Source organism: Anser anser, assembly GCF_964211835.1.
Source record: "Anser anser genome assembly, chromosome: 5".
NCBI lineage: Eukaryota > Metazoa > Chordata > Aves > Anseriformes > Anatidae > Anser > Anser anser.
In genome coordinates, this window is record NC_139725.1 from 1830591 (window position 1) to 1854273 (window position 23683).

General features: G+C 40.2%; 2 protein-coding genes across 14 annotated transcripts in view; both read right to left on the reverse strand.

The window, feature by feature from the left end:
• PARVA (parvin alpha) overlaps positions 1 to 10210 on the reverse strand; it is a 67013-nt gene extending 56803 nt beyond the window's left edge. Inside the window, exon 1 of the mRNA XM_083837369.1 lies at positions 9844 to 10210. Coding sequence (XP_083693495.1) covers positions 9844 to 9979 — 136 coding nt within the window. The 5' untranslated portion in view covers positions 9980 to 10210. The remainder of the gene's footprint in view (positions 1 to 9843) is intronic.
• Positions 10211 to 15215: 5005 nt separating this feature from the next.
• The window catches only part of MICAL2 (microtubule associated monooxygenase, calponin and LIM domain containing 2), a 162583-nt gene continuing 154115 nt past the window's right edge, over positions 15216 to 23683 (reverse strand). For 11 of the 13 annotated variants that reach the window (XM_083839911.1, XM_083839915.1, XM_083839914.1 and 8 more), the window contains 3 exons: positions 20421 to 20520; positions 19441 to 19514; positions 15216 to 18533 (listed from right to left, as the gene is read on the reverse strand). In XM_083839911.1, the coding sequence (XP_083696037.1) occupies positions 18349 to 18533; positions 19441 to 19514; positions 20421 to 20520 (359 nt within the window). In that variant the 3' untranslated portion in view covers positions 15216 to 18348. The other 2 variants (XM_083839917.1, XM_083839916.1) reach the window with 2 other exon arrangements.

Below are 23683 nucleotides of genomic sequence, written 5' to 3' on the forward strand. Positions count from 1 at the left end.
CCTTAACACCCACATTTGCTGCACACGCGGTCTGTAGGTTGCCTGTACTCTTGTCCACCTATTGGCCAAGTGTGACGCCTGCTTGTTTGCTGAGCCCCGAGGTGGTCTACCATAGCCCTCCGATTGTTCAGTACTCAAGTCTTAGCCTGTGCGCAATTCCAGGGAAACAATCAGTCGCGAGCTCAAGTAGTGCAGACATAACTGGCAGCACCACGCTGGCACAACGACATGCAACTGTTAGGAGCTAGGGTCAGGAAGCCTATGGCCAGGCATCGAGAAGCACCTTACATTGCTCCTCTGGGGTAAACGAGAAGCTGGAGTGTGAAGTCTTGGCATAAAAGAAACCAGCAGTCATTACCTGCACACTATCTAAAAGAAGTCTGTGTTGAAGTCTATCTATTGAACGTCACTGGTAGCATGGAGCTCCACAGATTTTTATTAGACCTGAACACACAGGAAAGCACTAGCTGCTATCTCCAAAGGAGAAAAACACACACAAAAGTATTTCACAGCTCCCTTTCTCCATCCCATTCCTAGCATAGTTAACTCCACCTGTATTAACTGTTTGCTTGTGCACTGGTGCAGACACGGAAGCCAGGAGGCCAGCTCTAATTAGAGCACTTAAAAGTTCTCTTACCCCCCTGGCAGGCAAAAGAGATACAAGTACTGCATGCTTCTTCAGTACAAATACCAGAGCTGTGGGGATTAATTTTTCGGATTCTGAGTATGCATTCTATTAACAAGTAAAAGCACCCTGTACTTAAGAAACATTCAAGAAACTATAACATTTAGACTACATTTAGGATTTGGGATGCTTTCAAAGCTTTTGCACCACCAGATTCTCTTTTCATGTCTGGGAAATCTTTACCGGTCAGGAGATGGGCAGCTACTCCTCACTCTGCACTCCATTCAGTCTCTGTTCAGAGCCTTTGAGGGGAAGCACTGGTCACTGACAGTTTCTGCACCCCCTCTCAATTCCCTTTTTCCAAGTGGAACTTCACAGGTTTCACTACAAGGGAAGGTTAATCTCACCCACCCCTAGGTCAGTGCCACACACCGCTCTGCCAGGCCACACAAAGGGGAGAAGACAGAACCAGCTCTAAGCTAAGCAGAAATCAGAGGAGCCAAAAGGACTTAAACATGGCTACAACTACCAAGAATGGCTCACAGAAATATTCTAGGAATTTTCTGTTGCAAAAATAATCTAGAAAAACAGTATCAGCAAGATATTTGTGGATAATATGTTGGTTAATACAAACAGTAATAAGAAGTTGTAAAGAGAAATGAAAAGACTAAAAGAAAAGCAATATTGCAAGCTTATAACCACCATGTTCTCCTGAATTTTATATTAATTCCACATACATGATAAGAATGTTTTACGGCACCACATGAAATTATTTCACATGGACTACTACAAAACTAGAAGGAAAGCAGAACATTTGGGAGACTATTGAGCCTTCTTACTTAACCCTGCAAATATTTAATATTTTGAGTAAGATCATCACTTGGTTGAACAGTGGCACAGCCTAGAGCCAGGTGCAGGATTAGGGTGAACAGATGGTGGCTAATCTTCCTAATACAGCTCTGCCAATACAACACACTCTTGACCAGTCACATCCCTGTTTTTCTTTTTCTTTTTTTTTTTCTGGTCCTTGGTTTTCTCTGGCCTGAGCACAGGTTGTCAAGGGATAGTTGCATGGTAGGCTAAGGATTCACATAAGGCTGCTGATTTGATTTTGCTGTTGGTCCAAGACATCTTTTGTTTGTATTTCAGTCCAGTCACCAACGTGAATTAACTCACTGGCTCACTCAACACAACATACACGCCCAATCCCAAGAGGGCTAAGGATATTAAAACCAAGAAAAATTATCTATTAAGAAGAATTAGCACAGCAAACATAAAATGTATGACAATACTTATAAAGGGAAGGGCTCTAAGAGCCCTTTCATAGAGCTACATAGTGAAGAGCAGCAGGTTAGAAGTCTTCCACTCCCTCATGCAGCGACATACTCAAAGAAGCACGGGAGCTTATACAAGCTGGAGAAGGCACAAGGAATACACAGAGAGCACTCTAAGCCTCAGCCCCACCCCATCCTGCATTTAGAAGAACTGTGCGTGAAGCTGGAAAGTACTGCAAAATAGCCTGCCTTCCAGCTCATCCTCTCTCATGCAAAATGGCATCACACTGCTTCCAGCACAAGGGAAAGCAACAGTGCTTTAGCTACACGTCAAACACTGCTTTTGTAAAGCTTCACTTTATAAGGAACCGTGCCCCTACATCTACTTCAATCTTTTTTACCTTTCATCTAGATAATTGGCATGCATCTAGTCAACTACAGCAGAGACTGAAAAGAACTGACAGAGGATGCTGTCACCATGCCTTTGCCACACCTGGCCAGTCAGAGGCACCAGCTTGGTGAACCAGACCAGTCCCACTTCACTCAGTTTAGATCCTGAACCATCCAATACCTGAATCTTTAGACGATCTCCAGAGACCCCTTCCAGCCTCAACCATTTAGTGAGGCTGCAGCCTCTATGCCAGACTCTATGCCAGCATGGTCCAACTGGCAGCTCGTGGCCCACCACCCCTTCCCCACAGAGGGGAAGCAGCTGCTGCAGCAATAAGCACTGCCAACACACTGAGCACCCCTTACCATACCTGCTCACAGCACCCTGAAGAGCTCAGCAGTGACTGCTGCTGCGACCACGGCAGTGCAAGGCGAAGGGGCTGCCAAAGAGAGGGGAATGGAGAGGCATAGCCACAGGGGCAGATCCGCTCCCTCCCCCTGCCCTGCGGCCCTGTCCCTCTTCTCAGCCCCGCATCAGCCTGGTGCTCCCAGCAGAGAGCAGCTGCTTTCCTCAGCCAGTCCCTGCTCTGCTCCTCTCAACAACCCCCATCCTCTAACCTGTTAAGTGCAGATTTAGTTTTATCCTGCATGAAACCTACAGAATTGCAGAGAATTAAGAAACTGCTGAAATTGAGAAAATAAAGGAAATGCAAGGCATATTTCTGTAGCAGCTAACTCACCCACATAATCTAAATCAAATGCAAATAGAGAGTTCAGTAGCTGGATGCCCACGTGCAGGTGTTCCGAGAACAACTCAATTAGTGGCCATACTGGGTCAGCACAGCAGATCAAAGCCCAGGGTCCTGGTCCCCGGCAGTTGCCAGAAAGAGATTCTAAACAACACAAACAGGAAAAGGCAAACCAACAGACCTTTCCGTTGGTATACCTTCCTGATATTCAGGGATTTCATGATTAGGTTTTAATGATTTCTGAATCTGAAATGTCTACCATGGCCCATGTGATTTGCATGTAGGCCAGTGCAGACATTTTTTTCTTTTGTTTAGAATCCACCTAACACCATTTCTGTCCCTCCCTACCCCCCCAAAAATATACATTTCTGGCATGCAAACCATCCTGACACAGTGAGTTCAAGAGTCACACATGGCATAAGCAAAAATCCTGTGTCTCTTTAGTTATTTCAAAAGCAGCTGGCACAACTTAATGATTGAGGGTGCAACAGGCAGGACAGCCAGGCTCTGCATCCTCTTCACGCACACACACGCACGTCACCTGCTGCATGCACAGGTCCTCCCAGCTCTAGCCGGACACTGCCAGGTTGGTGGTGCTGTGTCAGTCTCAGCGCTGTCAGTGCATTTTACATAGCCGGTGTTTTGCAGACCTTTGTGATCTAATCCCTTCACTGATGTTTGCACTTGCTAGGGAATACTCGCCTACAGATAAGCTCAGTTCTGCCAGGACAGCAATGCCTCTGGACATGGACTCAATAACCTCTCTGGCAAAAATGCAGGTATCTGGTGGACACAAATTCATACTTTGAAAGCTGTAGGTGATGCACATGGATCAAGCATAATTGGATTGGGCCCTACATGAATATCTGGTTAAAGCAATGACATTTTTTAGAACAACTCGGGGATTATCTGTCACTTCCGAATGCGTTTCTGAATCTCAGAGGTAATATTTCCACATCTTTCTCTGAACCTCCCATAGCCTATTAAAAAAAAAAGAAAAAAAAAATCCGAGTCTCTTGAAACCAAAACCAAAGAAAAAGCACTAGATAAAACAAAATTCCCAGTGAAATCACGATGAGTCCTTGCACAACCGAAATGCCAGAACTGTTGAGATGCAGATTATAAGAGGAAAAAAGCTAGAAAAATATGCAATATATACAGATAAAGAACTCTAGGTCGTAAATTATCGTGCATAGGGGCTCTTTCCACTGATTGTGGAAGTACAGTGCCTGAAATAATAAGACCTGGCCCTCAATTTAGCCACGTATGAACAGTAACAAATGCTTGACAGTGTCTTACAGATAACAACTAACTGTGCTGATTAGTTTCTGTTTCTTGCTGAGAGCAGTGCTTGTGGAAAGAAGAGGCCTAAGAGGCAGGAAGGCAAGAGAGAGGCAGACCCAAAAGGTACCAGAGGCTACTGCAGTTGCTCTTGCACCTGCACAAACCCAGCAGAGTCCAGTGTGGCTGGTGACAAACAGCTTCCAGCGTGTCAGGGCTGTCACACATACAGGCCCATCTGGAGGGCTACTGCTATGGCAGCACAAGTAACGGGTTTTCTGTCTACGCTGACAGAGGCGTTTCAGAGGTCACGATCTTCCTTTCTACCGAGCAAGCCCTTCAGCCATCAGAGCAGAGGCCTCCCAGATAGCCCCTGACAATTTGGTTTCAAAAGATGGAAACAAACACCCAGTGCTCTCCTCCTGAGTAGTTTCTTCCTTTCTTTCCTTTTCTTTCTGAGTACTGCGGACGTGCTTCGAAACACTCACAGCAATGGAATGACAATCAACAAGCAGGTCAGTCTTCCCTCCATTTTTCTTTCTGCTCCCTATGTTCCTCCCACTTAATAAAAATATTTCATCTGCTTTAAAAAATTTGTTCCAAGGCAATAATTATTTCAAGGGCGGTACTAACAGGTTTGTCCAGAATCAGCTACGCAGCTGGCTACCATGCCTGTGGCAGTACAGCCAAGGACGCAGAAATATGAAGCACAGTGTAAGGGGAAAGACGATTATAAGCACATTTCAGTTGCTATGCACTAAGGTTGGAAGTAAAAGCGCATTATGTCAGACATCAAAAACAACAGCTATTCTGATGGCACAAGAAAGACTAGGGTTGGTGTACTGATATGCTGCAGTAAAAATGGGAAGTTCAAAAGTACTGCTGGAAGAGTGATGATAAAGCCTTCCCCATGCCATTTCTTCCTCAAAGAAAATACTACATGCCTCTCTGAAGCAGCAGGATGAAATTAGCACACAGTAGCCCATTTTCTTTATTTGTGCTATTTCTATCAATTAATATTGATATTAACAAGCATGACAGTACAACATATCAGTTCTTCCAATCTGCAATTTAAATACAGAATCAAATGAGAGCAGCAGCAAAGAAACACCTACAAAGCACTTAAACTCTCTCTCAAAGCATCTCTCACACAAGAAACAAAGAGATGAGCAAAAGAAGTTTACTGATATAAAAGTACCAGTACTACTCAAAAAGAAGTCACTGAAACAGGTCCAAAGAAAATAATTCAAGTATCTCCGTTAAAATTCTGCAGAATACTTCTTGTGTGCTAGGAAATAGATTTATTTGATATTTAAGCACCCATAGCTAGATCAAGGCATGACCTCTTTGTTAGCAAGTCACAAGGCATTTTAATCATGAATTCCAGAAAGACAAAGTTTTTTACTTTGAGTACCTCAAAAGCTTTAACACCCTGTGCCTAGTCTTAATTTGCATGTTTAATTTGTTCAAATTTTGTATTATTCTTTAAAAGAAAGATTAAGAAATTGAAGAATACTATCAAGAAATAGCAAAGACTACAGTATTTTTACACCATTAACATACTTGTCCCTTAGGCACACAGAAAAACACAGACTACTGTGACCTCACATACCAAAATGAAATCAAAACAAAACATACAAAAGAAGAAATATCCTAAGTGGAAGCTAGAAGAAAATTCATTCCTTCTCCTGCCCATCAATGCCAAATAAACTAGGAAGAAGAGCAGTAAAATTACTGAAATTGATGTCATATCAATTGGAAAATTGACTGAGCCCATACAATAAGCAGTAATTGCTCTCTACGCAATTCATGGGCCCAAGCTGTCTGTTTCCCATCTGCTCCTATATAATTTAAGCAATTCTGAACTTTGCTCTCCATTCCTGAATGTATCACATATTTATTAGCATGTCAGGGGCCAATTCTTAAGATTCTCTACTAAGGTAAGCTATTATAAAGAGTGAAATTTCTGCGCCTGTAATTGCCAAGCCAGGAAAATTCAGGGAGGACAATCACACATGACCTCACTGAACCTGTCATGTAAAATTCATAAGATAACATAACACACACCTCCACATCTAAAAAATTAGGTCATTCTGTTCTCTCCTTGCAGTTGTACAAAGATACGCTTAATACACAATACAAACTACTATACGGGGCTTACAAAAAATTGTAATTTGTGGTTGGTTCTGGCTAACACAGTGAGCTCCATCCCGCACCTTACCTCCTGCTAGGTAAGGACTGGGATCCTTCAGAGGTATGTACAATGTGGCTCAGTCTTTGAATGTTTTTCAGGAATGAAAGGGACAGAATCTCACTATAAACTACAAACCATTTTTGCATACAACAGTTCAGCTGTAAACAGGTCATCAAATATTGCAGTAGTATCTCAGCAATTTTTCATAAGACAAAAATCATTAAAATTCCAAACACGGTTAATCATTTGTAATTTTCATTACTTAAACAAAATTTAAATACATTCTAAAGTTGCAGCTGCTCACACTCTTACAGGAAAGACTAAGCTACAATGTTCTCATTCTTGAATTACAGCAGTGGAGATGAGATACTGTAAATGAAAGCCAAGCTAAGACCTTACAAGGCAAGATGATATGAGCAAATGTAACCTCCAAATTTTAGATTTTATTAAATATTCTATAATGTTTAATTAAAACACACTTTATTTTACATCTTAATGTACAACTAACATCTGCTTACATCATCTGTGGTATCTCAAGTAGTGGTATCTCAGGTTTTGGTCAACAACCTGTACTGTGTTATCAGAGAATTTATTTCACTTGTCTAGAACATGTTCATCTCTGACATTGGTGAAATACTTACCACTGCCAAGAACTTTGAAGTTCATAAAGAAATGCTTGCTATATAAAGAAATACTACTACTACAGAAAATCCTTTTTATTATTTTTACCTACTATATTATTTTTAATACTAATACTATTTTTACCTATTATTACCTACTTTGCTACATTTGAAACTATGCAGGCTTTGCTCTCTATAGTCTACATTACTCCTCACCATGTCACTTCAGATCTTAATGGATTTGATTTGGTGAAGCATTTCAGGCACTATCTCTGTTGTTGCAAAATATAAAAAATATGGTTTTGACAGTAATTAAAAAGCCTGTTGATGGCACAAATGCAAAAACTATATACCTATCATATATCATCTACAACAATTAACTACATATATAGCACAGATAGTGCTAAAATGTATTAGTATACTCCCTACAACAGATAAAATATTTTTGCATTTTTTTTTTCCAAACATCTACAACTTTAACATTTTTTTAATACATTGTGTGTGTTAACAGCTTAATAACCACATACATGCCTGTGACCAAGACCTGCCTCTGTGGCGAACCAGTCATTAGAAAGTTCAATTAAAGCAGGAAAACCAAAGAATGTTGTCTAGATCAACAAGCAATCTGACCTCCTATATGAAGTCCACGGTTTGACTTCAAAGGCACCTGAAGCCCTACAAACTGTGGCAGCACAACTTAAAATGGAACCCATGTGTGTCATAGCCTACAAGAAACAAGGGGTCTCATGAACAGTTTGCAAATCTGTATTTAATTCTAGTGGAGGAAAAGTTAGGAAGCTTGAAGAGGACAAGCTTCTCAGGAAGGATTCAAAGCCATCTGAATCTACTAAAAGCAAACAACAACAACAAAAAAAGGAAGATAGCATGGTATCAATCTCACTAGTATATGTGCTTCCACTGAAGAAATGAGACAATTAAATATATGTGGAAATAAAACAGATATTATTAAATTATAAAATACTTTTTCTTCCATCAGCAAATAAACTCCTCACAAAGTTAAAAAATAATTTTCCAAACTACTGTTAGCTTCGAATAAATGTTAGAAAATTGTGAAACACAAAGGACAAGGACAACACCAATGTCATTCCAACCTTTTAAAAGGGCAAATATTAACACAATGAGATAATAAAATAGCAAGTGCAGGTTTTAATCAATACATTTAATATGGACAGAGAACTTCTGAGAAGAACTACAATTTCACAGAATACATCTTCTTTTGTAAGATTACAAGACTGTGGATAAAAGTAACTGATGTCTCTAACAACTTCCTGGAAAGACGTAACTTAATGCTATCTTTCACTGAGGAAAAGAGCCTTGTTTAATATTAATACCACGTATACAAAATTAACTACAAATAGGCTAAATTAAAGATCTCTAAACATACCTACAATATGGCCTCACCACAGATTTTCTTCTATTTCAGTGCCACTAATATTCATCAACACTAAAAGGATAACATAAGAAAGTGGACAACTAATGTAGTTTGCCACCATTTACCATTTTATCAACTTAGTCCATCCACAAAAAACAGAAAAGGCCAAATAACGTGAACAGTCATGCAAAACGCATCTCAGAAAGAAGACACGGTAGTTGCAGAATAAGGGGCTGTACTGTCCAAAGAGGTATCATCCTTGTCTGCAGCACAGGTGCTGCTCTGAAATACTGTGCCTGAAGCAAGGATCTGTTGAGCATAACGCCCTTCTCGCTTGCAAGCAAGGAACTTGCAAAATTGAATACTGTTTAGAAGCGACTGCTACTTTGGTATCTTATTTAAATTAACATCAGCTGTGAAAATGATGGATGAGTAACACTAAATTCCAATTCTCTGTCTCATGGGATTTTAAACAGGCAGATTCAGAAGGGGGTGGATATTAATTCACATGTATTAATTCACAAATAACCAAACCAGTTGCTCAGTGTTCTTCAGAGCTCCATGAGGCAAAGATTTTCAGCACAGCATAATAATTATCAGATCTAATTTTAACCTTTAAAGGAATGAGTACTATTACATGCTGCGTGCGTTACACTGTTTTCAGAGCAGCATGTTTAGAGCATGCTGTACGCCAACATAAACCAACACCTTGCAAGTCACTGATGGTACACACATCAAGTTTTGGGTGTTTTTTGCACAACTTATAAAGCACGTACTCCTGGCGGGCTCCGAGGCGTGCAGCGTCCACAATCAGGTCAAGCCCCAGGCCCGCAGGCCCTGCAGGCCGCCATGGCCCTCGCCCAGCCGCCGCGCTTCACCCACGGCGGGGAAACGCTCCGCTCCTCCAGCCCGGGCACCCCCGGCCGCTCTGCCCTGCCCCTGTCCCGCGCTACGAGCTCGGCACTGCCGGCGCTCGTTGGGACCGAGCCCCGCAGCCCCCCAAGCCCGCCCGGCCCGCAGCGGGAGGAAGGGAGGCATCAGCCGGCCGGCGCCCGCCCGCGCTGCCGCGGCTCCCCTCCCTGACGCGCTGGCACCGGGACTCGGCCCCAGGGCCTCCGCCCGGTCGCGGCGCAGCCTGGGGGCGAGGCGCGCTCCTCCCTTCGCCGCCCGCCTAGTCCCCCCCGCGTCCTCCCCCAGTCAGCCCCTTCCTCCCCCTCCCCGGAGCCCTTTCCTCTCCCCCCGTCTCCTCCTCCCTCCCCCCCCCCCCCCCCCATTTTAAGGTAACTCCCAGGAAACATGCACGCCCGTGATTTTTACCTTCTTTAGCTTTTTTCCTCCTCGCCAGCGTGCCGCCGAGCTTGCCCAAGAAGGAGTCATCTTTCTTTCGGGACGGGGGCGATTTCGGGGTGGGGGACTTAGGGGAAGAAGGGGACTTCTGGGGGGAAGTTGCCATGACGGCCCGGCCAGCGCTCGGGGATGAAGGAGACGGGTCCGAGGCCCCAGTGCCGTGGGAGGCTGCTCCCGGCTCTGAACGGAAGCGGAATTATTTCAAGCATTTGAGGCAGCTCCTGCTCCGCTCTCCCGCTCCTGCCCTGCCTCCCGCCCGCCCTCCCGCTCGCTCGCTCGGCGCCCGTCGGGGAGGGCCCGCTCCCCTCACACGGCGCCCGCCGACACCCGCCTGAGCGCAACGGCCGCTCGCGCCCAGCGATGCCCCTCGGGCCCTCTCGTCCTTAGCGGTCCCACTCGGGGGGTTCAGGCCTGGCGACCTCATTTTACCAGCCTTTTGGGGATGGCCAAGGGTACACTGAGGTGTGGGACAGGACCTCTCCCCACAGTCCAAACTGTCCTCACACCACCTCGCAGGCGAGCTGGTCACCAGCTTAGGCTGCTCTGTCAAACGCACCCATGTATGTGACCTCACACGTGGAAAACATGGGTTAGCATGGATGCCAAAAGTTAAGCACAAGTGCAGATGTTTCCACACTCTGTGATCAACACTGATGGAGAAGAACTCATGAAGGACTCAAGTGCCACCAAATGGTTTTGTGCAACTTCAAGCTAACACATGCAGTTCAGTCTTGAGCACATGCTGCAAAGCAGCCTGTAGGTTACCACTACATCTGTCATCAGAGGAAGAAGACATGATGATGTCCATTTCTACACAGAAAAACAATGACAACAACAACAACAAACAGTTGTAGTGAGACCATTAAAGAAAGGAGTGGGAAAGAAAGATGACCTAGCACAATAGATTGCCTATACCAATCCTTTTATTTGCAGATGGGTAGCTTAAGAGAGAGGCATCTTTAAAACAGCTAATTTGCTCCAACTGGTAGCTAGTTCATGAGGCATCCAGGAACAGTGTTAATGTCATCTGGATGCACTACTTTCCCTTACCACTTAATCACTCGATTAACAATTCAGGCAAAAAGCCACACACACTTCATGCAAATATCTAGCTATCCATTAGGCATAATAAGTGAAATGAAATTACCGTGAGGATATTTCTAAATCAGCTAATAATTGTTGTGTTTTTACAAGCTGGTAACATTGGTTAGCTGATGAGGGGTAGACATCAATGAGTATTTGTTGTATGCAGTTAGTATATGCCTTGGGGAAAAACTTTATTTGTCTGTACAGACATCAGTTAAAAGCAGGAATGAACCCAAGCCACTACCACTCTCATGTTTCCTTGCATTTGCACTGGCTCAAAGCAATGACTGCATCTCTGGACTGTTGTCTCTAGGACACTCACCAAATTTCACACATTACTCTCTTTTTACAGATGTGCTACTCACATACTGTATGGATTAGGATATGAACAGTTTTGAACATTTTTAAATAAAATAATATAATATGAATAAAAAGATTTTTAAGAATATGTTAAAAGAAAGAAACCAACATGTCAAGTAATTTGTTAGATGCATGTGAATCTGTCGCATTTACAAATAGAGAAAAAAACCAACTAAATCTCCATTTGGACCCAAATGAATACACAAAAATGTCAATATAGGGTTTTGTGGGCACAGCAGGAGAGAGAGCATTTTGGCAAGCATGAGTGTGCTTGCTTTTGTACCACTAAATTTTGTGTTAAAGACAGAAAGAACAAACCAGACACACATGAACAGGAATGGGAGCTGGGCTGCACAGCACAGGAAAGTCAGAATTCAACATGCGCTTGCCAGGTCTCACACAAAATAAATAAAAAGACCTAACATCTTTCTTTTTCTGTTTCCTATTTCATTACTCTCAGCATATGTAAATTAGATGTCAAATGCAATACTACTTATTTAATAGTCCCACAAGCTATGGGTAAATGCTTGGCATCACAAGGAGGAAGTAAATTTCAAATGAAATTTAATGTTTAAAATCAACTCTATCAGATCTGGAAACATGAATGCTGCATGCCTTAAGTAATAATGCTAAGGGATCAGAAAAAGAGACAGACCTAAGTTTACCTTTTTTTTTTTTTTAATGGGTTCCTTTCTGAGTTTATTTGCAGTTCTCTTAGATATAATATTGCAAGGTTTTTCCACTTACGATGATTCTCTTTGAGGACAGTTACAACATTTTTTTTTTAATGTATCTTAAATTTAGAACTACATATGCTACTTTTTCTTTTGATCTGGGAATATATGTGGACATATAATCTTCAATTAATATTGCATTCAGCACAAAGGTTCTTATAGATATGCATGAAGTCTAACTTATGGCAGACATGGGAATGTTGATTTTAAATATCCAACTCATCTTTAAATAGTATTTTAACCACAAATAAAAGCTGCAGTAATATGAATTTAGTGGGGATTTTCATTTGGCTAGGTTTTTGTTCTGCTTCCCATGTGGCAGTTGGATACTTTCATAACCATGCTCTGTGATCCCATGCATAGGACAGGACAGCATCAGGCTGCCATTCAGGCTGGCCCTTCTGCATCTGGCACATAGGAATCTGGAGCAGACCACAAGGGCTCTCACCGTGCTCCCTGTCAGCACCTCATTCTTACAGATGAGCCAGCCAGTAGCTTAAATTAATTGTATCCTGATCACATACATGCTATTTCCAGACAATAAAAGAAGGCTAAATCACTATACTTTAAATGCATTTTTATTCACCTGCATATCTGTCTATGCACACCTGTTTTTTATTTCTTTCACATTTCTTTCACTACAGGACTCAGAATGATCAGGAACAGAATCTTGTTTCTGACTGAGGTGGAAGAGACAGGATACATAATAAATATACCCACGATGGGCTAGGTGGCTAGGACAAGAAAAAGCACTGTGTCACCTGAAAGGATACTATACACTCATCATCTGAGATGGCTGTCTCACAGGAGAGAGGTCAGCGCTGATGTTTTATGTGGTTTTTGAAAGTACTCTTTTTTTTTTTTTTTTAAATAATGAACACACAGGCTTAAGCCAAGCTGGTTAAGGCCATGCAGTAAATTGTTTGTTTGTCTTGGAGTTCAACATTTGTCTCCTAAGTGTACGTCCGCACTAGCCTTTTAACTGCTTGGTCATTTTTGGTCATTTCAACAGTGGAAGTGGTATTTTCAAAAATGCTCTAGTGACCTAATGCTCTTCCTCTAATTGCTTACAGCCAAACTCTTCACTGACTTCAGGAAGAACAGAACTAGACCAAAGTCTACCCTTTTTATTTTTTTACATAGTAAAACCCGGCTATCTACTGACCTGCCAATTCTACACAGTTAACTACTGAACATGCCCGCCCTCCCCCTCGGCCCTGAGTAATAGTTAACAGCATTTTAAAAGAGGCTGCTTAGAAGCATAACAAAAGATAATGTATTATATACAACTATGGAGATTAATTATTTGTAAAGTTTCAAAGGAAATAAAGTGGTTTTGAAACTTCTCAGTGAGATAAGAATATCATCATGGCATTTAATGCTTCTGGCAACCTCTGGTTCTGTCAATCAGTTACCTATACATACAAGTCCAAGTTTATATGCACTTACATCTGACCTTGTTGAGACAGTTTTAGAAAAAATCAGTATCATGAATTTTTCTTAATGAGCATCACTTGTACCACACACTTGTGCCTGTAATTTTGTACATCTGTTACAGAAATATTCCTGCAAGAACATTGCTGGCATGCAATGCCACTACATCTCTTTCAGTAGTTGATTGGAACCAGCAAAAGAAACTACCTGGAAAAAAATAAAATTAAAAAAAAAAAAGTTCATAAATTCTAGGGGCAAAAAGAAATCCAGTCAATATCCTACACATTACAAGGCATTTGCAAAGATGTAGGTTCATGAGATGCAGCTGCTGTGAAGACTGAGGGGATAGTACTCCCCAGCTAACATGATAAATCCATTGTGCTGGACTATGTAAATAACTGTATGATCCATGCAATGCTCAGCAGAGAAAGCCTTGGGCCTTCTTAACAGTAACAAAACTTTAAAAGATATACAGAATCTCCAATCTACTAAACCACATCCTGGTATGTGCTTAAGCAGAAAATAAAACAGTATTTCTCCGGAAAAAGACTGCTAAACTAAAGCGAAAATTTTATTGGGAATCACATAATCCTTAAGCTAAAAAGCAAAGATTTCAAGGCACAAGTCCTCGAAGTTTGTTGCGTGGGCCCAGAGAAAGCTGTCCAAATAGCCCAAAAATGTGAGGCATTCCTTTACCTTGAGAGCAAACAGATTGATCTTGAGGCAAATAATGGCTTACAAAATCATTTCCCTGAACTTCCTGTCCAATTGGCTTTCTTTAGACCTATAATCTTTTGAAGAGGGGACAGAGGGAGATGAATAGCAGTAAATTCCTTTACTGAGGGCATTTCTACCCATTTCCTGCTCTGGGCCAGCAGGGCCCCCCAGCTGATGACCTGCTGACTGAAAAGTCAATGTGTCTGTAAGGTTTTAAACACAGATAAAAGTTTGATGTATTATTTCCAATAACCCAGCAAGTAGGTAATTCCTGTGCAGTCCTGAGAATTTACAAGTGGTATCATCAGTGGAGTCACTGCCATACCTGTCTGCCTCTCAGGCACACAGGATTGAAGGGAAAGGACGTGACAAAAGAAGAAAAACCTCAGTTCAAATGTGCCAAAAATTACCTTGAGCTCTGAAGAGAAGCTGCCATCCGTCTGTCATCTTACGAGGAGGGAACTATCTATCAGTTCAGAGTCACTGAGCAGAGGACAACAGTACAGATGCCAATATAAGCTGAAATCTTGCCTATCTGCTTCTCTCATCTCAAGCAACACACTGTCTTGCTCTGTAAGGCTCTCCCACTGGCAGAAAGCAACAGAACAAGAAGACCTAACGTAAGTAAAGTTAAGATTTAAGTTAAGATTTTGATCACCAATTCTCAGTGATCCAGTCAGGGACACTTTTCCTTCAAGTCTTCATAGGCTGTTATTGTTTGTATGTCATATCTTAAGAAATTAGGTTGTCAATTCCTGTGTAAGAATGTAAGGAAGTCATTGATCTTATGGATTTCACACCTCGTGTTAGAGTTGAATACTGTCTAGCTTCAGGGTGTCATTATTTCTAAACTATAAAACGCATCTGTGAACTGCAAGACAGTGTAATTTACTTACCAGTATATGAATTCAGAAACTGATACTTCTTCTTACCCACAGATTTTTCTTAGACACACATTATTACACTGTAAATACCAAGGGAGGGAAATTACTATGGAAATGACTCAGGGACTTCAGAGAGTGAGATACAATTTTATTTCTTCAAATACAAAATTGCTCACATCTAGTCCATTTAGACACGGCCAATACATTCCAGCACATCACATTATACCCAACAATGACAGTGCCAAGGACTGAAAAAAAAAATCCATAAATCCATTATACGTTAGTGAGTCAATTTACAGAAGATTGAGCAGCAAGAGCACTCATAACCAAACGCTCTTAAATACATTTGTAATACAAGTCAGCCATATTAAATTGACCTGTGAACAGTGCACATAACTTCTCATTCTTTTTCCTCCTTTACTCTCACAATACATGAAGATCTGCTTTAAGTTGCTGAAGAGTGTTTTTTTGTTGTTGTTGTTTCTTTTTTTTTTTTTTAAATCGCCTGCATAGTTCATTTTTGGATCTAATCTTGTGAGGTACACGGTATCAGTCAGGGTAATGGTAGCCTGGCAGGTTTTTACACGCAGGAGCAGACACACGAGACTTTCAGTTATGGGTGGAGCATGTTATGGCATGCAGAAAAGTAACTTTTTAGTAAATAATATTTTTGAGGTCCATAAAATGCTTCTGGCTCTCAGCTCCTGTTGACTTTAATATTCTCAACTCTCAATGGCCAAACAAGGATCTGCTATAAGGTGAAGTCTCAGGGCCTGCCTACAACGTGGAGTGGCCTGAACCTGGGCACCTGCAGCGTGGCACCTTACCTGGGCAAGAGGATCAGACTTTGGCAGAGGATCTGCCCCTCAGGACAAGGTGCTTCATGTTTCTCTGAGGCTGCCCTTCCTTCCGCTCTCTGTACAGCAGCAACAGGAGGATGAATGGGCTTTTCTGAGAGTAACAGTGAGGTGAAAAAAATAATCCTTGATTGATATAACTGAGGGCTTCTGTGCTGAATTACCATCCTGTGCAAAGCACTAAGAAAAATGTTTGCTTTAAAACTTAAAAAAATTATGTTGAAAGTACTATGACTCTCAGTTTTCTACAGAGAACAACAATGGATGATCTAGACAGTATTAATCTACTGGACTACATGAGGCTTCTGGGAACAGTAATAAAATCCAGAAATTTTCTCCACAAAACTGGAAATGCCAGCAGATTTCAACAGAGAAAATTTAAATATTTATTGCTGTCCTTCTTGCTTCTACTTTGCGTCAATCTTAAGTAATAGAGTTGGTTTAAAAATCACTCACTGCAATCCATCTCAACAAAAAAATGTAACCTGAAGATCAAAGTATTCTCAGCATATGAATGACGGAAGGAAAAAAAAAACTGATAGTAATTTTGAAACATATTCAGGGATTCTGCTGTTTCTTTCCAATATGAAAGACCAATTATATTGCTAAGGTCCTATAAGTTATATTGTAACGGTATCCCACTAAGATATTGCTGTTTAAATCTTAATTCATATTTTATACTAATAATTACCAAATTGATAAAGCTATCTAGTCTACTATGCAGACCTTTACCTATAAATAACTGTTAGAAATACACTTTTATTTATGGAAATTGCAGACAACATTCAAACTAGAAAATATAATGAGATGATCCTCTTTAAACCGGCTAATAAATAAGTATAAATACATAAATATTGCAGAACAATAGTATGTTCCTTGCACCAATAGAGGTATATTGTAAATCTGTGGTCAATAGTAAAAATCTTTCTTTTAATTTTAAAAAGGATATTTTAAATTTCTTACAATACAGAAAAAAAAAATCATTCATAAATTATTGTGACAGGATTCAGTGTCTGTTACCCTACAAGTAGCTACCAAGAGTTTTTTTAGCTTTTTTTTTTTTTTTGTAACAAGAATGCTTGTAGCTTTGGCTGCAAGACAAAACTCTTGCAAATAAGCACCGTTTGTGAAATAATGTGAACATCAAATCTTAGTCAAAGCATGAGGTAAAATGATATTCAATAATAAACAAACTTTCAGTTTCTCCTTGTTTTTTTTTCAGTTTGAAAATGTAGTGCATCATACATACAGTTGGGAATGTTACCAATCTTAAATGGCACAATTATCTCAGATTTAAGAAAGTACTTAAAAGTATGCTGAATACTAATGAGAATTTCTGCACATTTGCTATGCCAATGTCTATACATGCATGTACAAAAAAAGATAGCAGATACCTCCTTCAAGCAAAAAAATCTCCATATATACTTTTGAGCGGCAATATAAATGTAATTTAAATATACTCACAGCATTTTCTATTAAATGTTTCCATTACAAAACAATATTTTTTGCAAATGTTTTGATGAATTATTCTAAGAGAGATTTGTAACTGCTACACTACTCATGACACCCTATGATACTATTTGTGATATATTTTATGAAACAACTGTAAAATCTACCCTATAGATGCTAATCAGGTCTGGATTTTAAAATTATCATTCAGCATATTTTAGAAAAGATCTTTATCTGTGCCATACAAAAGCTATTTTGAGCCTATAACAGTTTTAAGGATAAGTCACCCATTTGGTGATCCCTTACCATTTTACAAAATGCAGGGAATTAATATTGTTTCAACATCTTGTTCAAAAATACACAGTATTCTAAAAGTTAGAAATACCTGGAAAATTAATTTCTGACATTGCATTTACAATAGTTTTAATGAGTGCTTATACGTAGTTATTAGTCAGAAGACTCTTCCTCCACCAGAAATAAAAACTAATTATTTATTATTAAACATAATTTTATACAAGAAGCTTGCTTTTTGGCCTTTAAATAGTTCATCATTGCTTGGCTGTGCCAAAATATTCCCAAAACCACATACAGAGTCAGACAAACAGATGGAAAGTAATGTCATCTCAAAAATACTGGATGATGTCATCATGTTTCTCAGGAACTCTATTCTCAGCATTAAAATAAAATTCCATGAAAACATCAGAGCTCTGATTTCCCTTTTACAGACCATGATGCCCATCACACAGGTAAATCCAGTCCCATTCTTTATTCTTGCAACCCTTGAAGCTGACAGTGAAGTGACTCACTCTAGTGTAAGCAAAGAAACTGCTTAAGATAACAAGATGACCTTTCCCAAATAAGCTGACTTCAAATTTGAATTCCCTCATAATTCACAAGATAGTACCTCTGTGATTATGAATATTGCTGAAATCATGTTTATTTACATATGGCTGTTTAAATCCCACTCAGCTGATAGCCTCTAGATAAGATAATACTTTCAAAGTGCTGATCTTCTGCTTTTTCTTTCACTCTCTGCTCCTCTAAGGCAGACACTAGTTTGTCCCTTTCTTCAACCACTTTCATCATCTCAGTAAAAATTTCATCCTCCTCATCTAGATCCATCTCATCTTTAAGGCTGTCTAAAAGATCACAAAACAAGAGGTTAGAATCTAGATCACTACGTTGATATGCTTTGCATTTTAACTGTTGTTGTGCAGCAAGAGTTAATATTAGTCATCAAGAAATGAAGACAATGGCAGTTAATATTTTCCATGTTTGGGTTCAGGGACAATTTATCCTGCATTTGGGCCATTTAAGGTTGCCCATTAAGGCCCCTAAATTCTATAGTAGAACTTTTAGCAAAGCTTAGGCTGTGGAATTAGTAGTAAGAGCACTATATACTTACAAAAACATTTATAAATGTTGCCTAAATGTTACACCACAATTAAAATGTTATATGGCAGAAAGCACCTTACTATATCAGGAAATAAACTGTAAGGTAACAACATTTATGTTGGATTTTAAATTGAATTTTTAAAATTTTAAAAGCTCAATTGCAAAATGCAGAATCTGTGAGAAAATTTAAAGCCTGCCTGCATTCCTACTCCCCACACTTCATTTTCTAACAGTGAATGAAAGGACAAACCCAAACTGTAATCCAAAGTACATAAAAGCAGTTCCAAAGTACTGCAGTAACTGGTAGCATCACAGTTAACTTAACCTCTCTTGCATTTAGGTGGTTGAAGAAATTACTTTCTGTAGCTGCCCGTCATCATGTTAGCTGGATGCTGCTGCAGGCACAGCACAATCAGGGGCATTAGGTGTGCTTCTGATGCAATCCAGTGTAAAATTGGGCAGGTTAGCTCAGCTGTCTTCATTCTAAGTCAGGTGAGAAGATCTTACAAGTTGGATGTTGCTGGCTGAGCTGCACTCATAGAAGAGCACAGGAGGAATAACATCAGCCACTCTGCTCCTCAGAGCAAGGAGGCACTCGCATGGACACAGTCTATGGCTGTAGGCTGGAACATGCTCCCTGCTTTGACTTACCATCAACGGCCATCTTCTCTCTCAGCTTTTGTTCCAACCTGCTTTGGTGGTCTTCCAGTTCTAGTTCTTGGGCTCTGGATACAATAAAAAGTACATTAAAGTACATAAAATATATATATAAAATATATATATTTAGTAAAGACATACATATATTAGTATTATTTCAACCAAGACTTTGTGTATTGTTTATCCGGTAAGTTTCTCCTAATTGGCAGTCAAAGCTAAAAGCTTAGTCTCTGCACAGCAATGCCAGAAGCACCAATACCACCTTTTGTATTATGTATTGGATTAAGCTCCCTCTTACATCACAACACTTGGGGCTTTGACCAGCTGTGCCTTGTTGGTGGCACTCACAACAAGATTCTGGACGAGCCTGAACCCTCCCATAAACTAAGAGCCCTGTCAGAAGTGAGTAACGACTGCTGCAGCTCTAATCACCTTGCCACATTGACCAGAGATAGTGGAGAAAATATCTGGGAGTCGCCTATGCCTATCTGCTGAGCCTGTTTCAGACAAAGCAAGGTGAGAAAACTACAACCACAAACAGTGGCACTTGAGACAGCTCTTTACTGTCTTGGTGTATATACTTTTTCATCTCTGTAGTGAATTCCTTGATCTTTTCTCCTATGTCCAATGAAAACTGAGATAAGCTTGTCAGACTACTTTTCTTCCACAGGACAAAGTGCCCAAGTGTTCATTAGGCCTACATAATTAGACCCACACTACATAAAGGCAGAACACCCATATGCTGTAGTGGTTTAGAGTATCTATAGGATTGAAATAATTGAACCACTGTGTGAGGGAACGACGAGGAGGACTCAACTGAAAATCTGTGATCAAAACAGACGGCAGCTACTGCGGATACATTTATTCTATGACAGTTTCAAACTCCATCACACAGAAGGGTGAGTAGATGTCATGTGAGTACAAGTTCCTGTCTCCCCATTGCTTCTGTAGTACTAATGCTCATTCTTACTTACACAATCAAAAGCTCAGACTCGTAACGCATTAATTTATTCTTCTCCAGGACCAGCTCAAACCACTCATGTAGCATCTGAGTTTCATCCTGCGTACCTGAATCTGTTAAAAATAGGAGAGTTGAATATGCATTACTGAGTTTCCTTCCAATGCTTTTGCCACTTAAGGTCACTTTAAATAGTCCTCATTTATAAGGCTAGGTGAGCTCAAATGCAGATTTTTTTCTTCTCTGTGCAACTAATAACAGTAACATCAAACATAACATTCCTGTTTATATTGTTATGCTGTAGTTTATTGCAGTTAAAGATGCATTAGCTTTAAAAGCACTATTGCTTTGGAAGTTAGCTTTTTTTCTTTCAAATATATATATATATTTTAAATATAGTCACTCACTTTCTTTTAGTTCTGCCTTTGATAACATAGTTTCTTTGTTGACAGTGGACTCCAGAACTATATTTAGAAATGGATATCCCACTAACACAGTCAGATTTGGGATATACTTGCTGACAGATATCAGCCTAGTCCCTGATTCCAGTGGGCGTCACATGCACAATCTAATCCACTAGAGATGTCCATTCCTTTGCCAACTGACCTCTAAATCTGTATTTGTTTTAATCAGCAGGAAAGGTTGTGGTATGCAAAAAAATCTATTATTTTGGGGTAGCTTTGGAACAACTGGGGTTAGGGCATCACTGCTAGACATTGTACAGATACATAATGAGATGGTTTCTCTCCCAAAGAGTTCACAGCCTGAGTCCATTTTGCTAAAGAGAAGGACGAATTCCTCTTTCACCAGGTAAGGGCCTTTATTGCTCTAAAACAGAGCCTGTACAAAATCTTTGGCAATGAAGAACCCCTGGGTATTTTTCAGTGGCAGGTCATAGTGTGTTAAAGGGTTTGTGCCCTTTCACATGACCCTTCCCAAACATCCTCCTTCAGGTCCATCCCATATGCTTGCAGTGAGTGTTTGTTGCATCAACAGGATGTAGTTACTGGAGGAGATAGTGACTTCCCTACCTATATTAATCAAAAATGGATTTTTGATTACATATTGCTCTACTTTTCTTTTGCAAACCTGTGAATGTGTAAGCTCATTTTACCAGCTGTATTCCTCACTCAAGCCAGTCAAGAGAATATCTAAGCCCAATGATATTCCTAAACAAGTTGAAGCTGTCCACCTTCTCAAGTGGACACAGTTATGGATTTTTCTCGCAGTTTTTAACATGCAACTTAATTCATGCTTTCCATCATTTTTTTTCACAAAACAAAAGCACTCAGCCACCCTTCAATGTGACCCCAGTACTGATGCAGAATTACAGTCAGGCACTGTCATCTCAGAGAGCCCAGGTCTCCTCCTGCCAGCAATAGAAGTGCGTGGGCCCCTGAGCCAAGGACGGGAGTCATGGTGACTTGTACACTGTTTGGTGATTTCCCATTGGGATTTGCTTTGTTACTGTGAAACAGGATGGTAAAGCAGCAGGAGAGAAAAAGAGCAAAGAAATCTTGGTCTTATTTCTGAGTGATTCCAATAAAGCTTGGCCGTAAGGGATGTGTTCCTAAGGGATCTTCCAGGTCAGCAAGTGGTGATAAAAATGTCTTCTCTAAGTGACTGCCAGAGCACATCTGGCTGGGACGTGTCAATGGTAGCTCATCACAGATTCAGCACAGGGATATAGCGGTAGTATTCAGAGCCTTTGGTCTTCACATGTCATCATCAGAAATTATCATCTGGAACTGATTTGTCATAGAGTCATTAAAAAATTTGCTATTGCAGGAATGTGTATGTCCTGCACATACAGAGGTGACTATTCCCTGTTTGCCGTTGTCTTGATTAGGCAAAAAAAAAAAATATATAATTTTTAAACATTTCCTCTTTACACTTTAAAACCTCTAATAAAAGACAGTGTATCGTAACTTGACTGAGGTACACAAACAGGAATGTGCTTGGCAAAGACGTCACTCAGTGGAAGCTGAAATAAAAATAGCCTTTGTTTTCTTACTTGTTCATCTCACAGAACACTCCCCTAGTGTTCCCAGGGGCACTTTTCCTTGAGCTTTTCAAACGTTTCATAATAACACTGTTAATAGTTATTTGAGTCTGATGGACTGCTTTATGCCTTCCAAGGGCAAAACAAGCCACTGAAGCGTTTGGCATAAGGTAGTAAGACAAATATTTTTTAAACGTTAAAGGAAAAACCATTTGAGAGTCTGTTTTGTGAGCTATGCTGGCTTTTTGTTACAGCATTATTGAAGCAAAACTTTTCTTCTGGTTCGCCCAAATCTCTTGTAACCAAAATCCCACTTGAAAGTTCAATGTTTTAATTACATCATAGCTATTTCTATATTAATCACTTCTGAGGGAAAGACAGGCTGTAATGAGCTTTCACTGTCCAACTTTCATTCCACAGAGCAATGCTATACTATCCCTATGTACAGCAGTTACACAGTAAGGGGGACCCCGAGAGTTTGCTCCGCCTTAGGAACTTCTAAACCTCATGTTCCTTATTCATGTAAGTTGTCAGCTGATGTCTTTGGACTCCGTTAGAAGTTCTGAGAAACCCTGGATATGATGCTTATAAATCAAAAACTACCCACAAGATGTACAGAAGTTTGTTCACCTTCCAAAACACACACATGTATATTTATTTTGTTCTCTCAACACGGAGTTTCTTCTTCACCACTATTCTTCATGATTTGTTTAGTCAACTGATAGGTTATGCTAATTTCAGTGGAAAACACGTTAGGAGATTTTTATTTCTGTATCTTCTTGTAGGCATATCATCTCTATAAGCCTCCACAAAAGTCAATGGAAAACAAAGCAGTTGTACGTTAATGATTTATTATTTGGTATTTAGAATCAAAATAAAGGGAGTAAGGGCCTTGAAAAAATATTCATAGAACTGATATTTCTTTTTTTTTTTTTTTTCAAATGCATTAATTGTTGTCACTACAATTAGAAGATCATCAAAGCCTCATTTTGCTCATCAGTCTTCATGGCAGTTGTTTCACACCCATGCACGTTCTCTTCTAATTCAGCTAAAGAGCAAATGAATAACTCCCCCTAACAAAGGGGCCATTCATCCCCTGCTTACAGAATTATTAGAGGAGAGTTGCGCAAATGTCACTGAAGACTAGTGTTTGCAGGCCTGTCTCTAAATTTGGTTATTCACAACCTTTCCAGCTCAATATTATTGCTGAACCGTGATCGTTTTCTAATTACCTTAATAATACCTATTAAACCACTTGAATTACATAAGCACAGACC